Source organism: Drosophila suzukii, chromosome 2R, assembly GCF_043229965.1.
Source record: "Drosophila suzukii chromosome 2R, CBGP_Dsuzu_IsoJpt1.0, whole genome shotgun sequence".
Taxonomy (NCBI): Eukaryota; Metazoa; Arthropoda; class Insecta; order Diptera; family Drosophilidae; genus Drosophila; species Drosophila suzukii.
This window is the reverse complement of record NC_092081.1, coordinates 2,435,079-2,455,308: the sequence shown is the minus strand read 5'-3', so window position 1 is coordinate 2,455,308 and position 20,230 is coordinate 2,435,079. Positions and strand designations below refer to the sequence as shown.

General features: G+C 45.5%; 5 protein-coding genes across 54 annotated transcripts in view; 2 read left to right on the top strand and 3 right to left on the bottom strand.

Annotated features, from left to right (window-relative positions):
- Window positions 1-1,047: 1,047 nt before the first annotated feature.
- Window positions 1,048-3,570, bottom strand: tum (Rac GTPase activating protein tumbleweed). Its single transcript, XM_017087501.4, has 4 exons — window positions 3,286-3,570; window positions 2,295-3,225; window positions 1,448-2,235; window positions 1,048-1,393 (listed from the first exon to the last, which is right to left on the bottom strand). The coding sequence occupies exons 1-4, from the start codon at window positions 3,362-3,364 to the stop codon at window positions 1,317-1,319; spliced, it is 1,875 nt and encodes a 624-aa protein (XP_016942990.3). The 5' UTR covers window positions 3,365-3,570; the 3' UTR covers window positions 1,048-1,316.
- Window positions 3,571-5,260: 1,690 nt separating this feature from the next.
- On the top strand, window positions 5,261-6,741 carry Uba3 (Ubiquitin-like activating enzyme 3). The gene has a single exon (XM_017087897.4). It carries the CDS (start codon window positions 5,300-5,302, stop codon window positions 6,650-6,652), a length of 1,353 nt encoding a protein of 450 aa, XP_016943386.2. The 5' UTR covers window positions 5,261-5,299; the 3' UTR covers window positions 6,653-6,741.
- LOC108019856 (enoyl-[acyl-carrier-protein] reductase, mitochondrial) lies at window positions 6,650-8,166 on the bottom strand. Its single transcript, XM_017087899.4, has 2 exons — window positions 7,873-8,166; window positions 6,650-7,596 (listed from the first exon to the last, which is right to left on the bottom strand). The coding sequence occupies exons 1-2, from the start codon at window positions 8,084-8,086 to the stop codon at window positions 6,737-6,739; spliced, it is 1,074 nt and encodes a 357-aa protein (XP_016943388.1). The 5' UTR covers window positions 8,087-8,166; the 3' UTR covers window positions 6,650-6,736.
- A 71-nt stretch (window positions 8,167-8,237) lies between these two features.
- LOC108019855 (E3 ubiquitin-protein ligase RNF25) lies at window positions 8,238-10,351 on the top strand. The gene is made up of 3 exons (XM_017087898.4): window positions 8,238-8,354; window positions 8,416-8,484; window positions 8,544-10,351. The coding sequence occupies exons 1-3, from the start codon at window positions 8,347-8,349 to the stop codon at window positions 9,580-9,582; spliced, it is 1,116 nt and encodes a 371-aa protein (XP_016943387.1). The 5' UTR covers window positions 8,238-8,346; the 3' UTR covers window positions 9,583-10,351.
- Window positions 10,352-10,411: 60 nt separating this feature from the next.
- The window catches only part of shot (dystonin-like protein short stop), a 70,506-nt gene continuing 60,687 nt past the window's right edge, over window positions 10,412-20,230 (bottom strand). For 22 of the 50 annotated variants that reach the window (XM_070994896.1, XM_070994897.1, XM_070994898.1 and 19 more), the window contains 15 exons: window positions 18,253-20,212; window positions 18,019-18,193; window positions 17,714-17,773; window positions 17,353-17,397; window positions 16,912-16,983; window positions 16,594-16,768; window positions 16,409-16,526; window positions 16,112-16,341; window positions 15,936-16,053; window positions 14,258-14,451; window positions 12,867-13,140; window positions 12,542-12,725; window positions 12,164-12,229; window positions 11,933-12,019; window positions 10,412-11,625 (listed from right to left, as the gene is read on the bottom strand). In XM_070994896.1, the coding sequence (XP_070850997.1) occupies window positions 11,484-11,625; window positions 11,933-12,019; window positions 12,164-12,229; window positions 12,542-12,725; window positions 12,867-13,140; window positions 14,258-14,451; window positions 15,936-16,053; window positions 16,112-16,341; window positions 16,409-16,526; window positions 16,594-16,768; window positions 16,912-16,983; window positions 17,353-17,397; window positions 17,714-17,773; window positions 18,019-18,193; window positions 18,253-20,212 (3,900 nt within the window). In that variant the 3' untranslated portion in view covers window positions 10,412-11,483. Of the gene's footprint in view, window positions 11,626-11,869; window positions 12,020-12,163; window positions 12,230-12,541; window positions 12,726-12,866; window positions 13,141-13,270; window positions 13,450-14,257; window positions 14,452-15,935; window positions 16,054-16,111; window positions 16,342-16,408; window positions 16,527-16,593; window positions 16,769-16,911; window positions 16,984-17,352; window positions 17,398-17,713; window positions 17,774-18,018; window positions 18,194-18,252; window positions 20,213-20,230 lie in introns of all 50 variants that reach the window. The other 28 variants (XM_070994906.1, XM_017087471.4, XM_070994893.1 and 25 more) reach the window with 13 other exon arrangements.

Below are 20,230 nucleotides of genomic sequence, written 5' to 3'. Positions count from 1 at the left end.
TGACAAACAAAAAATCACTAGTAGTACAGTTTATGAAATAAAAATTGTTACATTATTTTTATTTATTCATCTATTGGTTTATTTTTCTCATTGCTTTCATATGCATATTCTACTGTTTCTCAAAATGAGTATACTTTCGTTAGTATGAATTATGGGCTTAAGCTTATAATCGAACGCATTAATTATAAAGAAAAGCGGCTTGTGTTAGTTGGGTACAAATATAAATACAGCTCGGGGATGGCTGGCCGGAAACAAAAAACTGCAAATACTTGAAGTAAACTTAAGTAACACGTCAAATTCCTTCCAACGAGGAAAGGCTTATTATTTCTTGTGGGCAGATGCCGGCGGCGTGCCATAAAACTTTCGCTTCTTAATGGTGCCGCCTTTGAAGGGAGTTGCTGTGGAAAAAATAATTAGGAAAATAGACTATAATAATTCCGTATGTCACTTACCATACAGCGACAGCAAGTCATGTTTGCTGCTGGGCACCCTCTTGATCACTGATGCCGGCGTTCTTGTTGGATCTACAACGATGTATTGCTCCCAGAACGAAACCGGCAGCTCGAGCAGTGCCTTCATCACCTGTTTCTGGGTGAAGACCTCTGTGTTTTTACGGGAACTGTCCAATCAAAACCTGTTTGATGAAAATATGACGATAGCAGTGTAATATTCTGTCATGGGCTTTTCTGAGCGGCTCTGATTATCGCTTTGCATGTATCATTGACTGAGTTTGTTTTGCTTTTAGATAAACTTATCAGTTGGTCTTTCCATAATGTATACGTATAATTTGTTATATTAGTTGTAATTCTACTGTAATGGCAAATCCACACGAAATACCCCCCATTTCTGTGTATTAATAAGATTGTAAAAGGGTTAAATTCTCTTAACAGCGGAAATTGGTGACATATTTATGATAATCATAACAATTACGCCAATCATTCGGGGTCAAAAACCACTGGAAAGAAAAGTGTTACTCAAGAAATAGTATTAATTCTTGACAAACAAAAAATCACTAGTAGTACAGTTTATGAAATAAAAATTGTTACATTATTTTTATTTATTCATCTATTGGTTTATTTTTCTCATTGCTTTCATATGCATATTCTACTGTTTCTCAAAATGAGTATACTTTCGTTAGTATGAATTATGGGCTTAAGCTTATAATCGAACGCATTAATTATAAAGAAAAGCGGCTTGTGTTAGTTGGGTACAAATATAAATACAGCTCGGGGATGGCTGGCCGGAAACAAAAAACTGCAAATACTTGAAGTAAACTTAAGTAACACGTCAAATTCCTTCCAACGAGGAAAGGCTTATTATTTCTTGTGGGCAGATGCCGGCGGCGTGCCATAAAACTTTCGCTTCTTAATGGTGCCGCCTTTGAAGGGAGTTGCTGTGGAAAAAATAATTAGGAAAATAGACTATAATAATTCCGTATGTCACTTACCATACAGCGACAGCAAGTCATGTTTGCTGCTGGGCACCCTCTTGATCTCTGATGCCGGCGTTCTTGTTGGATCTACAACGATGTATTGCTCCCAGAACGAAACCGGCAGCTCGAGCAGTGCCTTCATCACCTGTTTCTGGGTGAAGACCTCTGTGTAGATCGCATGCTGGTCGGGATCTGGCGTGGAGTAGCCCACGATGGTGGGGCCAAAGATGAGCGAGATGTTATCGATCGGCATCAGCACAACTGGGCACTGAGCAATCCGCTGGAAGTGCAGTATGAGGAAGGCCAGCGTATCCCGATTGGCTTGAGGTAGCTGCTTCACCGATTTATAAAGCATCTCCTGAGCGACATTGTTGTCTGGATTCTGCACAGCGTTGGCAAAATCCTTCCACTGGCTGGTCGGAATGAGAGGCTCTGTGAGAGACCTAAGGAAATCCTTCACACAACAGCACAATACGTAGATGTCCGTGTTGCCCAGATGTGGAGTGGCCTTGCCTCGCAAAAACTGCTCCTTAAGAGCCTTGTACTCCCGCTCAGACGACGACAACCGGTATAGGCCCACCTCAGTGAGGCCACGGGCTTCTATCTCGTTGACACAGTGCACAATCAGAGCCGGAATCATTGGGGCAATAGACGGGGCAAAGTCTGTGACGTAGCCGGTCATGGTCTTAGTTGTGGGCGTTCCCGTTTGGGGCACACAGCTAACGGTTAGCAGATACCGACAATCGATGTGGCAGCGAACCGGGCAATCCCGACATCTTAGACCAACAGCCCCAAACCGAATTCTGGAAAAAGTATAAAATTTAATGAATAAAGATTATACTGAGAGTTTTAGGATACCAACCGTTTTTGGCACTGCACGCAATTGTCCCCGCGCAAGAAAGTCTTCTGGCTAAAGGTGTGGTTCCTCATTAGCGGACGGTGCTGCAGAGGTGTTCCGGATTCGGTCACGTGCGTCGCCATCACGTTTTCCGGTGTCAGCGGCGGAGCGGTAGCCTCCTTCAGTACAGATCGTCGTGGCGTCGAGGACAGTCCGTCACCAATCCTCTCTTTTCCACCAATCACCGGTAGCGACTCAATGGTCGACTCTGCTCTAATCACGCCCTGCCCATCCTGGGGTATGGTTACCTTGGTAGTGGCACAAAAGCGCTCAGCGCCCTGACCCACATCCACCGTGTGCTGCTCCACTCCGATACCCACGCCTGAGCGCCGTGACTTACTGGTGGTTGGGGTGTTTCCGGTCATACTGCCGTTGAGGCCAGTACTCAGGCGCGATCTCTTGTTGCCGACACAGGGAATCGTGTTCTTGGGCAGCGAGGGTCGGTGCTCGCGCCAGGATTTCGATGTGCGCACATCAAGAAAGTCGTCCTCAGAGTGTGTAATAGACAGATCGGAAAGCAGAGAGCCGGTGGAGTTGATGTCGCCATAGGACTTATCCTCCCGCACAGCATTCAGCGATTTGCGCTTCCTTGAGGAGGGAAGTGTGTGCAGGAAGGCGAGCTTGTCGCGTGTCTCATTGTTCAGATTGCGCTCGTGACGCAGCAGATCCGCCACAGCCATGATCTTGCCCTCCATGGCATCGCGTTCGTGCTCCGCTTGACGACGCGCCTTGATCTCCATGTCAATAATGCGGCGCGCGTGGAAGAGCTTGCCCTCCAGGTCGCCCATCTTCGTTAGCGACTTATCCAACTCGCTTTGGATCCTGGCCGTCTCGGCCGCGTAACCAGCGCACTTTTCGTGGTATTGCTCGAACATGCGCAGGAACCGCAGGAATTCTGGATGAGAGATGAGGATGTGAGCATTCATTCACCTCGTTTGTAGCCATTTTTACTCACCCTCCTCGGCAGTTCCATCGGTTAACACATGCATGCAGCGTCTCAGATCATCAAAGGATGCCAGGGCCGAGAGCGCCATCTTCAGTTTTCTCCTTTTATCTGTGGATAGGTTTTCACTCGCAGGGACAACCTGCACACTGAATGTCTCGATTCAACACAAATTGTGATGAAAATCTGTATTATTTCCACAATAACGAACAAGAAAACGGAGCACGCTTAAAAGGACGCGATCAATTTTTCAAGTTCCGTTGTTTTCAAATTGACGCCATGAATACAGTGTGACCTTTTTCGAATTGAAACCCAGTTCTATTGTCAAACAAAAAATACCGATAATAAAGTCTGTTCAGACAGAAAATGTTGTGCTAAATAAATAAGGTAATTCATTAACCCTATTTCTCCAAAATAACAATTACACTGCGTTAAGACTGCGTTCAGCAGAACAAAGTTGATCACTGATGTTGCAAGAATGTTTGCATCATGATTAGTAATCATGTTCAGCTATCTATCTATCGTAAGAATTCCATCAGTGATCAGGTTTGACACAAAAACCATAAAGCATATATATGATATACCATTTTTCGGCGAACTATTTCGAGTTGCGCTCAAAATAAATTTTAAAAAATACATTTTGGGTATTCCCTAATCTGTTGAATGGTTGAAAGTTCAACAGAAAATTTTAGCGATCATGGAAACGACCATAAATGGTTTCTGTCGAATATTAAAGCAAAAAGCAAAAGCATTAAGCTTTTTTTTTATTATAAGTAAGTGCCTACATTTGAAAATGTAAGAAGAACTACTAATATAATTTCTAAGGTAAATAATGCATATTCAAGATACTAAAATATTACATTGCTGCCATGGTATTTTAATAAAGTAGCGTGAAAAATGGAGTTTGTATAAAACAGTTGATTAACAATTTACCAAGGTTTAACAATTCAGCGATTCAGTTAAGGGAATACCCTAATTATTTAAAACCAATCCCACTCAAGAGCTTCGTTAGATTTTGTGGTGTTCAATCGCCGACGATATAGCCTAGCACTCGAGTCTAGAGTGAGCGAGAGGAGAATCCCAGTGGGAAGGAACACGCCGAGTGGGACTTCGCTCCCTACATCGACATCCTGCCGGGAGTGTCCTTGCAGAGAAATTAAGTTCTGGCCAAAAGAATTTGGTTACCTTGTACTAATAATAGTATCTTTTTAGCAGAACCACCAGAACGATCCCCGACGAGCTACTTGGCAGCTTAAGCGGAGATGGATGAAGCGCTGGCTTCTGTAGGGAGGAGGAAAAAAGGGCGTCCACTTAGGGATAGCTGGAGAAGCTATTGCCAGGATGCTGTGTGACATCCTGCAGCATCAGGCGGAACAACCCCGTTCCCAATCCGGCTTCCACTTCCTCAAGTTCCAATATGCCTATTGCGATTCGGAGCTGGACTGCAGATGGGAAAGATCATCCGTGGGACGAGAATGAAGCTTTGAACTACTAATTTACATAAACAAAAACATTCGATGAAAATTCCATTTATTTATATTTTAATTTCTTTGTGCACCAGCATACTCTTCTATTTTAAATTGTTCCAATTGATTTGAAAGTAAGATCATGCATTGCCGGTGAACTTTGAAAACTTCCGTCACACTACAAAGTACACGATTTATCGGATAGTGAAACTCTTAGGCAATCTGAGTACTAGGCTTAAATCACAAAGTACCAAACTAATACAAAATGTGGCGCTGTAACTTAACAGGACCTTAGAGATGGGCATCAACTTTGCCTTCGATAGTCTCAAGTCGTGCATTACCTATCGAAAATAAATTCCATTGGCTAGCTGAATGTTTGAAATGTATAAACTTTACTTGATAAATGTAAATTAATATCTGTATGAATTTTATTTGTATTGGTTGTAAGGTATTAAAAATCGATATTAAAAAATATAATAATTTTAAACAACCATCTCTAATATTTGTTCCAACTCGACCAGTGTGGCTAAACGAATCGGAGTCTCGACTTTGTTTCAAAAATGTCTGTCCACTCGCCCAATCCTGCCCTGATCTTGCAGAGCAAGCGCTTCAATGGACTGCGGAATATCCTAGAGCGCGAGGGCCCCTTTTGCAAAGACGACTTCGCTTCCTCGCCGGAGAATCTGGAGTTCCTGCAGACCGAGTGCCAGGTTCTGATCATTGGAGCCGGCGGTCTGGGATGCGAGCTGCTGAAGGATCTGGCTCTGATGGGCTTTGGCAACCTGCATGTCATCGACATGGACACCATTGAGCTGTCCAACCTGAACCGCCAATTCCTGTTCCGCCGCACGGACATTGGTGCCTCGAAGGCCGAGTGCGCGGCGCGCTTTATCAACGGACGAGTGCCAACCTGCCGGGTGACTCCTCACTTTAAAAAGATCCAGGACTTCGACGAGTCCTTCTACCAGCAGTTCCGCCTGATCGTCTGTGGACTGGACTCAATAGTGGCCCGGCGCTGGATAAACGGCATGCTGCTCTCCATGCTGCGCTACGAGGAAGACGGCACATTAGATACCAGCTCCATAGTGCCCATGATTGATGGCGGCACCGAGGGCTTCAAGGGCAATGCTCGCGTCATCCTGCCCGGATTGTCGGCCTGCATTGAGTGCACCCTGGACTTGTTCCCGCCGCAGGTAAACTATCCCCTGTGCACCATAGCAAATACTCCCAGGCTGCCGGAACACTGCATTGAGTACGTGAAGATCATACAATGGGAGAAACAGAATCCGTTTGGTGTTCCCCTGGATGGCGACGATCCTCAGCACATTGGATGGGTCTATGAAAGGGCCCTGGAGCGGGCCAACGAGTTCAACATCACCGGAGTCACCTATCGTTTGGTCCAGGGCGTGGTTAAGCACATAATCCCCGCCGTGGCCAGTACGAATGCAGCTATTGCCGCCGCCTGCGCCCTTGAGATCTTTAAGTTGGCTACAAGCTGCTATGATAGCATGGCCAACTATCTGAACTTTAACGACCTTGACGGGATCTACACTTATACCTACGAGGCTGAAAAGTCGGAGAACTGCTTGGCCTGCAGCAACACACCTCAGTCGCTGCCCGTTGAGGATCCCAACACCACCACGCTGGAGGACGTAATAAAGCTGCTGTGCGACTCTCCGCGGTTTCAGCTCAAAAGCCCGGCGCTTACCACTGTGATGAAAGATGGCAAGCGGCGGACTCTGTACATGTCCACGGTAAAGAGCATTGAGGAGGCGACGCGCAAGAACCTAACGCAGTCGCTGGGCGAATTAGGCCTACAGGATGGCCAGCAGCTGACGGTAACCGATGTTACCTCGCCCTCTGCCCTCACCCTGCAGTTAAAGTACCAGACCAATGAGGTTGAGATGGTCTGAGTTGTATCACAGTATATAACATTTTTAATACACAATACAATATGTATGTAAATAAATCGGCAGGCACAGCCTCAAGTTACGCAACTAAACGTTCATGTCCAAGATATACTTCTTGCCGGTGAATCCCTGGAAGTTCAAGGCTGCGGCTGCAGCGTCTTTAAAGTTATTTAAGGGCACCATCTCATGGTTCGGGGCCACGAACTTCCCTTGCTCCATCAGCTCAAAGATTTCCTGAAACATTTTCGAACGCTCCGGGGAACTGTAGTTCTCCTTTGACCAGCGTGTCATCCAGAAGCCTCTAAATGCAATGTCCTTGAAAATGAGCGGTCCGGTGGCCACGGTGACGGGCTCGCGGGACATTCCACCATAGGTGACCATCACTCCACCGTTGTCCAGATGCCGCGACACCTCCGTGGCACTCTTTCCGCCCACACAATTGAAGGCCAAGCGGGGCTTCTTCAGCTTGCCCGACTTGAAGATGTCGCTGGTGCGGATTTCAGCCTCGGTTAGCACTTCGGTAGCTCCAAGACATTGCAGCATCTGCTTGAGCTCGGCAATCTCGGGGCGATCGCGAACGATGCCAATGCTATTAATACCCCAGGCGCGGCACAGCTGATGCACTGCCTGACCCACGGCGCTGTTGGCTCCGTTCTGAATGACGGTGTCACCCGGACAAAGCTGCACGAAGTCCTTAAGCATGCGGTAGGCGGTGGTGGGATTTACCGTTGAGGTGGCGGCTTCAGCCAGTCCCACTTTTTTGGACACGACCATCAGTTGATCCTCCTTATAAACGGCGTGCGTAGTCCAGGTGCCCAGGCCGGTGGCCAGGGGAATGACATGCTGCCCCGCCTCCAAGCTCTTGACATTGTCGCCCACGCAGATGACCTCCGCCACACATTCATTGCCGCCAACGGCTGGAAACTTGGGCTTCACCGGGTATTTTCCTGTGCGATTAAGAGATGTCTATATATATATTCTGGATTCTTAAATGGAACATAGTTCAAAGTACAACGATTAACCGATAACTATCAGCAAACTCAAAAGCACTTTTTCAGGAATCCAGCTTCTTAGTTCAGAAGTGTAGTTGGGTCAGTTAAAATCAAGTCTTAGTTTCATTAAGTCGATAGGACGTAACCCTTTTTGTATTACAGTGTTATTGGGTACAGGTTGTCGCATTGCTTTTTGAATATATTTATTATGCGTCTTACAACCCGGCATACCTTGAATAGTGTTAATGTCCGCCGGGTTGATAGGGGCCGCAAGGATCTTGACCAGCACTTGTTTATCCTTGGGATCAGGTAGCTTGTCCTCCACCAGTTGCAGTACGTCTTGCGGCTCGCCGTGTTGTGTGTATTTCAAGGACTTGGCCACTACTGACATGTGGCGGCTCCGCAAGGTGGGGCTGGTTCCAAATAAAAATCCCCGGCGCAACATTTGGAGATAATAGGATATGCGACTGTTAAAATAAGAAATGGAAATTGTTATGCAGGCCGGTGTGACCGTTCCAGTTGAACAGCAACATCATTTTTAAGTACGACCGAATTTTTAGGTATTTTAATTGATATTACATTCTTGGTATTTCCAGCAAATCAAAAAACAGCCGTCGTGTTTTCGCAGAATTTCAGGTGTCTCAAATCGATTTTTTAAACAAAACCCCAAGAAATACTCAAAAAAATAAATTAACCGGTGGCAAAATGGACGCGTAAGCATACGAATGTGGTAAATCGTACCTTTGGTTCATTACAAATTTGTGATCTTTGCAGTTTACAAGACGAGGTGGAGTCGCTGGAAGCCATCCTAATGGACGATGTTCGCATCAAACGCACGCCCAGGTAAGTGATAAAACCGATGTGTTTACGGTAGTACAACAGATATTGAAATCCCTATAAAGCGGCGATGTGGAGCAGATTGAGACCACGGTACTGCCTTTGACCGGCGAGGAAGAGGAGCAGCAGTACGTGTGCGTCACTTTGCAGGTGCAGCCGACACCCGGGTATCCGGAGGAGAGTCCCACATTTAAGCTGCTGCGTCCGCGGGGACTAGACGATGCCCGCTTGGAGGCCATTCGAAGCGCCTGCAATGCCAAGATCAAGGAGTCCCTTGGGTTTCCGGTGGTCTTCGACCTCATCGAGGTGGTGCGGGAGCACCTGAGCGGCAGCAATCTGCCTAGTGGTCAGTGTGTCGTATGTCTGTATGGATTCGCCGACGGCGACGAGTTCACCCGCACCGAGTGCTTCCACTATCTGCACAGCTACTGCCTGGCCCGCCATTTGAATGCCCTGCGCCGCAACTACCAGGAGGAGTTCGACAAGCTGCCCGCCTGGCTGCAGAAGACGGCGGATCCCTTCCAAGCCCTGTGTCCCGTCTGCCGTGAGCACATCGGAGACGAAACGGATAGCCTCAAGTGCGCCATGCCCCCGTCGGAGCTCCTTAATGCTCCGGACTTTAAGGTGACCGAGGAGCTGCGCCAGATGCAGCAGCGCATGTCAGAACTGTATTTGCAGCAGAAGAGTCGCGGAGCCATCATCGATGTGAAGGCCGAGGGATCTGCCGTGATTTCAATCGAGACGGAGGAGGACATCAGGCGAAGGCGTCGTCGCGAGGAGGCCGAGGCAGCCAAGAAGCTGGAGGGACCGGCCAAGGAGGAGGCCATCAAGCCAACCACTAGTTCCACATTTGCGCCCGTCGTGCAGGAGACCCAGCGTATCATGCCAGAGCCGACCAACAATAACTATCACCACAATCGTCGCCACTATCGCGGGGGCAGGCGGCACCATCACCAACATCAGCATGGTCACCACCATCGGGTCGAAAGGGATCGAGAGCAGAATGCGGCTGCAGCTCCTGCCACCGCCGGCGGTTCTACATCGAATTCGGGCAACGGCAAGCAGGCAAAGGCCCAGTCAGCCAGCTCCGGGCATGCCAGGTGACGATGGCTTCCGAAAGAGATGGGGATCCGGATACCCATTGCGTTGCCATGCTGCTAATACACAATGAAGCACCAACCCAAACGGCCCAGGTTTAATTTCGTGAGGCGCACTCGTTTCTGTGAATTCTTAAGTTCGTATATATTTATGTTTAGTTAGCTTTAGCGAGCCGGGTTAGCTAATTTGGATTATATTAATGATGATATTTAGTTGTACCTTAACTATAATGATATTTGTAATGATTTACAAAAGACTTGCGGCACCATGCCGATCCGATATTAGTAGGGCCTTTGATAGTTAGCGCTTAGAGCATGTATTTAGCAGAACCAACTGGCAGCGCTGGCGTTGACGAGATTACACCACAGCATTGAGAAGATCGAGGAGACGACGGTATTGATATCCACTTACGCATAATCTGCAACTGCACTTCGACGTTTAGTATAAATATTTCTATCTCTGGCAGCCTATAGCACAAAGAAAAGTAAGAACCCAGCTTGTTCTTGACTAAGTTGGGCGATTGAAGGTGGAGCGGCATTTCTAGTCAGTGAATGGAGGTCGGGAGGCAGCAGAGAAGGAGAAACCCGATACAGGGCATCTGCATTAGCATGCATGCATACATATTTGAATATCACAATTAATTGAGTGTTTGTAGGAATCCGAATAGTGATCAGCAGTGATCGACCATGGTATTATATCGAAATTCCAATTTCAATGTGTCAAATAAATACTACGATTGAGAACTTTAATGAATAAATCAAATTCGGAAATCAAATCCTGTGTTTTGAGTTTAACTTTCGTGGGATCCATTACTAAAAAGTCAAAAGACATTAGGTTATGTTGTTATTTTTTGTAAATGTTTATTTCGCATTTAAATTGTTTTAATTTTATAGAATTACAAAAAACGAGTTTTAATGCATTTCGTTCGTTTCGTACAACAAAATAATTTAGTATTAGTATTTTACAATATTTATATAAACGGGTTCGTTTTTGTTTCACCCATCTGCATCGTAATTCAATCGCTGGTATTGCATATAAAAAACAAAATAATTATGCAATACAAAATCTGTGTGTTTTTGTCTCTTAACAGTTAAATATTAATTAAACTTATAGTAATGACTTTTAGTATATAATTAAATATTTTCTTTATGCGGCTTACAATTTTCACTTTCCTATTAGTTTAATAACAAAACAAAATCAAATTTTATCCTTTAACGGGTTTAGTTATTTTTTTGGTCGTTTTGCTTCTGCCACTCCCCGTTCTTGGCTGGGTATCCACCGGACTGGCGATTCCAATGGAGTCCTTAAACTCAAGTTGGTTTGCAGCAGAGGCCCCGACTTTTCATTCGAATGTTGTATTTTTTTCTATATATTTTTTCGATATTTTTTTGTTTTTATTCTTTGTAGTTTTTAATTGCCTTAGAGCACTTGGAGTGTATTTTTCATTAATTTACGCTTGCTTTTCGCTTTATAAGTATATACAAATCATAATTTTGGAAACGTGTATAACTAGTGAATAAAGGTAGTAGGCATTACAAATTAGTAGTAGCAAAAGGTAGTATAAGTATTAGTAGTACTCGTAAGTAGGTTGCTTGTCTGATCAACTTTGTGTGCTAGCTATATGTCTGCATTACTTTCATCTTAACTTCGTGTCTTTTACAAAATATATATAGTATAAACAACTATAAATTGATTCGCTTTTCCACTCCACACTTCAAGGGTAGTCTCTTTAGAACTGTGTGCTGTTCCTGCTACATTCATTGTTAATGTAGACTCGGTTATTTCTGAGGAGGGTTTGGTTTAGTTTAGAACTTCAGTGCGTAGTTAGTACGTTAATTTGTGTGTGTGGTTTAAATATTGGCATTCTCTGCTTCTCTATTGTCATCCTCATCTGTGAGGTCGCGTTCTTACAGGCGGAACGGTTCGCGCTTCTCCGTTGGTGTTGTTCCACGCGAAGTGCGCCGCATCGTCGAGCTGAAAGTTGGCTCCGCTGAACTCTTCCGCGGCGTCTGCATGCCAGAGGGCGTGGAACTACCGCTGATGTTTCGCCTGGGATCGAAAAGAATGGATTAGTTGCAACTCTTCAAAATGTCGTACACATTATAACACACAAAAATAACAATAATGTATTTTACTCTAATAATCGAACTTAAGCATTAGTCCAAAGCATTTTTGGTCGTGTTCCTGTTGTTTTCATGGCACGGACATGCACATTAACATTTACATGCTTGGAAAAGGTATAACAAACAAGGAAACTTAACAATAACTTTAGACGAGTGTAAATCATAATTACTTGATATAGACAGAGTTGAAAATTGACTAGGTAATGTCTTTGTTGTGAGCTTATTAACTTTACCCCAAGCTGGTTGGATTCGTAGTCGAGCTGGGCGATGTTGACTTGGAATCGAATGAGGGTATCTTAATCGGAATCCGTGATGGCCGGCTTTTCGTGTTTTAGGGGGTAGTAAGTACAACGATAGTTAGCAAAGGTAAACCATAACCGCTGCCTACGATAGTTGATCGGTCTTATATCTAGCCTAAACTTATGAGTATGTATTTATGGTAAGTGTTGCAAGGGCTGTATTACCTAATAGGTTTGAAGCCGAAGCCTGTTAGTGCTGGTATACTGGATGATCTACTCATGCCTCCGTTGCTGTTTCAGTATTTAATGTTTATTTTTGATTTTTGTGTTTTGGAAGGGGCAGGCATAAGTTTTAGTTGCGTTTTTTAGTTGCGTTCAAGCCAATTTCAAATGGTCAAATGCCAATTGTGTTGAGAGTTAGCGTTTCATGATGTTGATTGTTTGTGTGAGTGGTGTTGGTCAAGAGTTAATGCGGTACACCGAAATCAGTGTAAAAATAAAAATAATAAATTAATAAGAGTTTGAATAATTAATGTGGTTTGATCCCGCCCAACGTCCCCGCTATTACTGATTCGCCGAACTGACTAAATCATAGAATCCTACCTTGTGGGCGCTGGACTGGCCGATCCGGAGGCGGTCTTGCGGGTGATGGTGCTGGTGCCGTTGAGACGGCTTCCGGGAGTCGCAGTGGTGGTTACCGAAAGACGCGCCGGACGAGGCGTGGTGCCGCTGGCGGTGCTGGCCGTCGATGGTTTGCGTTGCGGAATGCGAGAGGGCGTGTGATCGTCTACAAAAATGCAAGATATTAGCTTCTGCTCTTTGAGAAGTGGGCTTTAAGAGTAAGCAGGTTTATTATCATATCCAACTTTTTTCCTAAACGGGATCCTTAAACTCAAATAACTGTTGCTGCGATCCACCGACTACTTACCGGTGCTATCCAACGACAGCGTGGAGCCATGTCGCGATGGCGGCTTCGATCCTTGCCTGCTGAGTGGCCGCGAGTTGGGCTTGGAGCCCGCACGAGAGCCTCCTGGCGTGAGACCCGTGCGCGTGCTCGTGTAGGTGACCTTGCGAGGTGTGTATCGGCCCGAAGGTCCTCCGTGGCTGCCCTCGTTGTCGCTCAGGGAGTCGGGGGTGCTGGCCGAGAGTGAGGAGCGCGATGGGCGCGACATGGGTATGGAGCGAACCGATCGCTCGCGTACCTGTGCGGAAGATAAACATACATTGTAACACTGATTCCATTCTAAATTCAGGACCCCGTGAAAATGGAACCAAACTCAAGCACTCCTCCTGGAGCGCAGCTTCTTCGTCTCGTGCTGTCTGCGAACTTACCCAGTGTGTTGTTGGATGACAATGCAGCACGTGTGGACTCAGCGGCACCGAGCGGCTGGTATTGCAACGGACGAATACCGTGCCGCCGGCACCCATGTGAATAGGAAAGGCGCATGGAACCTGGTCTTGAGCACGGATTTTCTCAAAGATTGGCATTAGCTCGGCCAAGTGCTCGTCGGCTAGGGAATTAGTTTCAATACGTTTAACCAACTATGGACAGACTTTATTAAGCTGGCAAACGGTTTATGATCATTTAAGCCGTGGACAACAACCTAACCTGGCCTAGTAATCAAATAACCTCAACATAAATAGTGTGGGGTGTACTGTACTCTAGCTTAAACTCAAAAAAGTCGCAAACACATATACAAAATATACTTCAGTACTTAAGAAAATTCGAGTTAAACAAATATATCGTTACGAAAGTATTCGGTTCTCATGCAGATATGTAAACAAATGAAATATAAAGAGTCGGCGGCGCAGCAGCGAGAGCTTTTCTTTGTCAACAACACACACAACGAACCCAAAATTGGACCAAGGAGCACTTACCTCGTGCCCTTGTAGGATGGGGACATGTTTGGACGGGCAAAGGATTGGGATCGGGACTGGAGAAAGGGTTTACCATATTCTCCCTTTACATTTTCGTTCAAATTTGTCAATATCAGAATTGATGGCATTTTTACTCTTCAACGAAGCTAATATATTTCTGTAGAGCTATCTTTATACTGACATTTCAAAAACTAAAATTTATTAAATTCAATTTAGTCATACCGGGTAAATAGGAATGTTATATTCTTGATTTTCGAAAACTTAATTATTATACCAAATTCCATTTCATGGAAGTTTGCATAATAAGGTGTATATTAGCTTTTCTGAAGGATAAACATCGCATCAGTTCTGAACAAGGACAAACCTGATAGGAATGAAATAAGGAGAAGGACGCCTTAAGTTTCTGTTGCAGATTCTTTTGCTGATTGCTTTTTGATTTACCTTGATGATGGGACCCTGTCCACTCATATAAGGCGGCAAGTTGGAGCTGCCGCCATTCTGGGCATTGGGTGAGGAGGAGGCAGTGGCGGCCGCATTGGGCGTGGAACGTCTGGGCGTGAATGCGGCCATGCTCTGCGAGACGCCATCGGCCAATATGAATTGCTCGCGTAGCTCTATGTTAGTGCGTCCCTTGGCTGCTCCCGGGTAACATTGCATTGGTTTTGGTAGCGATTGCGATTGCAGTGGCAGATGCACGGATGCATTATACGCATTGGCATGGCATATGCACCCACATATAACATGTACACGGATAGGCAATGTTTTGTTGTAGGGCGAACATATAAACAACAACAATAACAACGAAAGTTCGTTACCGCAAAGTATTTGTCAGTTTGTTTTCAGTTTTCAGTTTTGTGGTATTTGTTTTTTGGATTTGTTTGTTGTTTAGTGTTTGGTGTGGGCACAGGCGGGTGCATGTCGGGCGTGGGCGTGGTCGTGGGCGTGGCGAGCGGGCAGCGCAAGCGACGAGTACACATACATGTATATTTTTCGGGTTCGATTAATCAATATTCAATCGAGTTTCGGTATAATAAAGGAAACCATTTTGAAAAAGAAAAAGGGGTAAACATAAAATTGGATTAGTAAAAAACGAAAAACAAATAACAAAAATTAATACACAAATTCAAATTTTCTAGAGGACGCACAGCGAATTCCGTGAGGCTTCAAACATAAAATGCGTGACATGAAGTACAGTCTACAAAGCCCCTGTTAGTCTACAGAGGATGATTAGCTTTTTAAGAAATAATGCAGAATGTTAGTTCTAAAGTAGGATAAGGTTAACAAAAAGCGTTTTTAAATAATGGCTTAGAAGTACATATCTTTTTTGACTACAACTAGAAGTTGGGTGGAGAAACCTGGTTAGTATCACTAGTTTATAGGGAATAGTACAGTAGGTAGACAGGATAGTTTTTGGTAGGCGTTGGTGTGTGTTTTTATGGACTTATGGCAGCAGTTGTTACGAAGTTAGGTAAACGAAGCGACGAAAATGAGCATGAGTAAAGTAAATGGCCAACCCTCGGCTAGATTGTTTGGGCTTTGGGTTTCATTGGGTTCGGTTGTTGATTTTGTTGGCTGGGTTATTGTGTATGAAGTGGCTTTTGGCACTGGCTGGCAATTACATATATAATTCGCCTTGGGCACACTGTTAATTTTGTTTTAGCGTTGTTTAGGCAACTTAAGGACCAGAATTAATAATGAGGCTTAAACAAAGGTTTCTCTCTTTATTTCCGGGTTCTTTGGCTATTATTATTTTAGGCACAGTAGTTTATTGTTGGTAGGTTGTTTGTTGGTTGGTTAAATGACCATATCCGTTTGGTATTATTATTATTTGGCATTAAAGTATAATTAGTTGTTAAGCACAACTGTACCTAGGTGTGATATGAATGCGTTTAAATGAAATGAGCAAACGATGCACAGCATCTGGGTAGACAAAATGCATGAATTGGGTGAAATATTTAAAATGCGGACTAAAAGATTACTCTAAAATATTATTGTAGATTATGATATATGTGACTGGTACTAATGTGGAATGGATGAAGTCCAACAAATTTTGAAAATGTGTGTACGCAACACAACTTAATAGGGTGTTTGGATAGCTTCGGATAGATGGTCCACTTACCGCGACAAGGATCGTTCTTCTGCAGGAATTCGTCCAGTGCCACCCAGCCGCCTCCCACGCGCACCATAACAGTACTGCGAAGAATGCGAACCAGGCGCAGTTTCTGGGAGTCTCCGAACTGGATAAATAAATAACTAATTTAATATCGTTCAAGAAAAATATAGGCTCCAACTTACTCTGTACTTGCCCTCGCCAACTTGGAACACTCGGAACTTCTGCCGGCAGGTACACAGCATGACCAGTCGTTTGACCTCGTCGTGTATTTTATCCGAATCATTGGCCGGCTTCCTTTCTTGCCAATCAGGACGGAGGGCAGCAATGAACTCTTGCCAGTCGATGAGACCTTCGCCATTGCGATCAAACAGATCGGCTACAGCCTTCATTTCCAAGCCTGAGGTGTCGAATTCTATGGGAAGGTAGTGCCATTAGTTGAGCATTTTGTAAGGTTAAGGGAAGAGCCTCCAGGAACTTACTTGTGTTGAGTATGCCATCGATAAAAACATCGCGTGGAATCATGCCGTTGTTGTCCTTGTCCATTTTACGGAACAGATCCGTCAAGCGCGACTTCTTGTGGTTCATGTACTTCAGGAACTTTAAGTGAATATCGAAATAAACATAAATATTCAGTTGCTAAGAAATTGTGGGTTAAAATACTTACGCGCTTGCGCCAATCATCCCAGCTGAAGTTGCGAGCACGCTCCACATCCTTCAGGTACAGGAGATGATCGTTAAGCAGACGCTGGCGCTCCCATGAGAGCATCCAGACATCGCGCCACTTAGTCCACAGAAGCTTGGCGCGTGGCGAACGGAATTCCAGTTCTGGCCCAGAGGTGCTAAATTCAAATTGAACATTTTAAATAAGAAGTCCTCTACAGTTGAGTATTTGATGAGCAAAACTACATATAGTACAAACATTTGTGCAAGAGTACTCGCCATGCACAGCATTAGATGATATTGGGGGTTGTTGAGGACTTACCTTGGCGAGAATCGGGGGCCGTAATGAGGCAGGCGATCTCTGTCGGGAGTGTCACGCGTGGGCGTGATACGGCTGCTCAGAGATATTGTTTTTGACATAGACAAAGGCAAAAAAGCGGCAAGATGCATAGTTTGATATTTGATATTCGAGCGGTATGATCAACGTTTACGGAGTAGCGTAGTGTGTAGACAAGATGAAAGTAGATTCAAAAAGAGACAAAACAAAATGATAAAGTAACGAACAGAATACGCAGAACATAATGGCCAGTAACATAGATAGAACAACATAAATTGATATTTTTATAAATATTTCGAACAGTTGTAGACGCAGCATTTCCAAAAATTGTTGAAAACAAAAGAATTTTGATTTTAGAATTTAGAAATACATGCGGAATCTATCTATTCTCGAATTATGGAAAAGTTAGTCCCGATGATAACTTACCTTCCTTTGCGGGCGTTGAGTCCTTGGTCACGAGATCCCTTGAAGCTATGAAAAGAGTGATAAATATAATTAGTTATACATATGTAGCAAGATTTCGGATCAAACAAGCAATGGTTTTAGCAGCAATGATTAAGCAGGGTGGTTTTTTGTGGAGTGCTAGATTGGTAGGATTTGTGCGTTAATAGCTACGGATTTTAGCGCTAGTTTGGGGCTTTTAACGAGTTTTTGGGGTGGTTTTGGAATATCGGATGTTAGGCAATTAACAAGTCCATTCGAGGGTGTATGGTGGGTAAGCACATTCGCCACTGGGCAAGTGGATGAAACGAGTAGCGGGCATTAGAGTATAAACTTGCGTCCAAACCTTTGACGCCTCAGGGTGCCGTCGGGTGACTGCTCACGCAGATCGTGACTGGAGCCACGACTGTCGGTCGGTAGTTGGTTCATTGGTTGGTGTGGTTTTTGGATAGGCAGAGAAATAGGTGTGCGAGACGTTGCAGGGTTTTTTGGATTTGGTTTTGGAATATTGTAGCAATAAGGTGGTGGATACAAAAGAAAGTATATAAAAAGAAATGGCAAAAATAAATACACAAAATAATAATATAGAGAGGATATATACAGCAAAGTTACAGTTTTGGCATCAGCCTGTAAAGGAATTGGTCTACTCACATTGGCGTCTTGCCGCTGCGAGACGGCTTTCGAGCTCCAGGAGGCAACTGTCTTGGCTTGCAGGCGCGGTCCACCTCGTTTTGGCGGCGAGCCGTGTTTTCCATAAACTCCTTGTGGTCCTCGATCAGTTTCTCCACAGGGGGAATCTCATCCGGAAGTTGTTCGTGCTTCAAGTCTGCAAAGGACTTCAAATAGAATCTTCTTTCTAGAATTTAATATAATTCCAATACATACTCAACAAAGTTCCCTCCAGTCCGCTGAGCCAAGCAAGGAGCTCCTCAATTGTGTCGTCCAAATCCTTGAGCGACTGCAGGTGCTGCTCCAGCTTTGACTCACGGTTAATGGCCCATTGGCGCACCTCCTCCCAGCGCTGCTGAATGATCGACAGCCAGTTCTTGATAATCGGGATGGCATCAGGATAGGCCTTATTGATGATGTCTTCAGCGTACTCGAACGTCTCGGTCTTTTCGCGCTCGCGCACCCGGAGGTCTTTCATAAACTCCATGTGGATATCCATCATTTCGCGCGACACCTTCTCATCATCAGGGGCATTCTTGGCGTATCGAAGCTTGTGCTCGGCATGATCCAACCAATCGAAGAGAGCCTGGACACGAGCGTTCAGCTTCTCGGCATCAACGAGCGCAACTTGGAGACGTTCGCCGCGATTGGCAACGGCGCTCTTGACCTCTTCCCAAATGGATTGCATCTCGTCGAGCTGACGTCCAACTTCAGGGTTGTTGCCAGATCGCTCTAGATCGCGTCCAGTTTTGAGAACACCCTGCATTTGTGCTGCGCGCTTCTGGAGATCCTGCTCAATGTGCTTGTGGTGCTCGCAAAGACCCTGAACCGTCTCTAGATCTCCGTGGACCGGTCCATTTTCGTTCAGGCGGCTCTTGGCCTTCTTCAGCCACTCAAGCAGCTCACCCAGAGCATCGCTGAACTGTCCGGAAAGAAGCAGAGCCTCTTCCAGCTTGCGTTGACGATCGATGCTCTTAGACCACACTCGGGTCCATTGTTCCTTCAGCTCGAGCAACATTTTGTCCAGTACTGGGCGATCGCCCTTCGGCGCCCGCTCTAAGAGATTCTTTCCAGTTCGCATGGTGGCATCGTAGACCGATTGCTTGGCACCTAGCTGCCGATGTGTCTCCTTCAGTTTGCCAATGTACTTTTTGATCTTCTGCGGTTCCTTGGAGGCAGTGGCCTCCTCTATGATCTGATCCAGCACCTGTTCGGTCTCCTGCAGATACTGCATCATGCCGCTCCAGGCATCGTTGAACTCACGGGCTTCTTTGTAACCGTGATCCAGAGCTCGAGTGCGTTCCGCTGCCTTGCTCACTACTCGTTCCCAGCGATGCTGCACAGACACGAGTAGATTCTTAATTAAGATCACGTCCTGCTTCTGACTGAAGTATTTGAGGTGAGTTCCCTTCTTGTCCAGCAGCAGCATGGCTTCGCGATGGGTGCTAACATCTTTCTGCAGCACCTTGTGCTCCTCCATCTGAGCCTGAATTGTTTCCAAAACGCGGGACACGGGTTCGGCGTTTGACAACAGCTTTTCGGCCTGGGTGAGCCATTCTACAAAGGCTTGAAGGGTATCATGGAATTCGGTGGCTTCCTTAAGCGCAATCTCTAGCTTAATCTTCTTGTCGGATGCACGTGATACCACTGCATCCCAGCGTTGCTTGAGCGTACGGAGTGTATGCTGCAAATTGCTGGACGATACCTTCATCTGGTTTTGCCGCTTGATGTACTCCTGGCCCTGGGCCTGAATCGTTTCAACCTTGGGCCTGTTTTCGTCCAACTCGTTGTACACCTCCATGAAGCGTTCCAGCTGCTCGGTGGCAGTTTCAGGCAGTCCCCCCACCGGTTTGCTTGCTCCGATCACAGCGTCGACATCGCCCAGCCAGCCCAGAATATCCTGGACCTCAGCGATATAGCCGTGAGCCTCGCGTAGAGCCTCCTCCAGTTCATGCTGTCGGTCACTGGCCTTTTGCAACAGTTGCTTCCACTCGTTGTTGAGTTTGCGCAGTTTCTCCTGCGTGGTGGATGCCTCCACAGATCCCTTCTCGGTTTCGATCAATTGTCTGCCCGCATCGTTCAATGTGTCCACTGAGTTCTGGTGGGCCTGAATGTCGTTGGCCAGCACCTTTAGCTTAGCCAACTCAACCTCGAGCAGTTGTGGGTCTCCAGGAATCTAGAAAATTGTAATCAC

Bases quoted from the DNA above. Each gene is read 5' to 3' on its own strand.
- tum (XM_017087501.4), bottom strand. From the start codon at position 3,364: ATGGCGCTCTCGGCCCTGGCATCCTTTGATGATCTGAGACGCTGCATG. The intron at 2,236-2,294 runs GTTGGTATCCTA...TACTTTTTCCAG, and splicing joins TGCGTGCAGTGCCAAAAACG to AATTCGGTTTGGGGCTGTTG. The intron at 1,394-1,447 runs GTAAGTGACATA...TTTTTTCCACAG, and splicing joins TGACTTGCTGTCGCTGTATG to CAACTCCCTTCAAAGGCGGC.
- Uba3 (XM_017087897.4), top strand. From the start codon at position 5,300: ATGTCTGTCCACTCGCCCAATCCTGCCCTGATCTTGCAGAGCAAGCGC.
- LOC108019856 (XM_017087899.4), bottom strand. From the start codon at position 8,086: ATGTTGCGCCGGGGATTTTTATTTGGAACCAGCCCCACCTTGCGGAGC. The intron at 7,597-7,872 runs GTATGCCGGGTT...TTAATCGCACAG, and splicing joins GGACATTAACACTATTCAAG to GAAAATACCCGGTGAAGCCC.
- LOC108019855 (XM_017087898.4), top strand. The intron at 8,485-8,543 runs GTAAGTGATAAA...ATCCCTATAAAG, and splicing joins CGCATCAAACGCACGCCCAG to CGGCGATGTGGAGCAGATTG.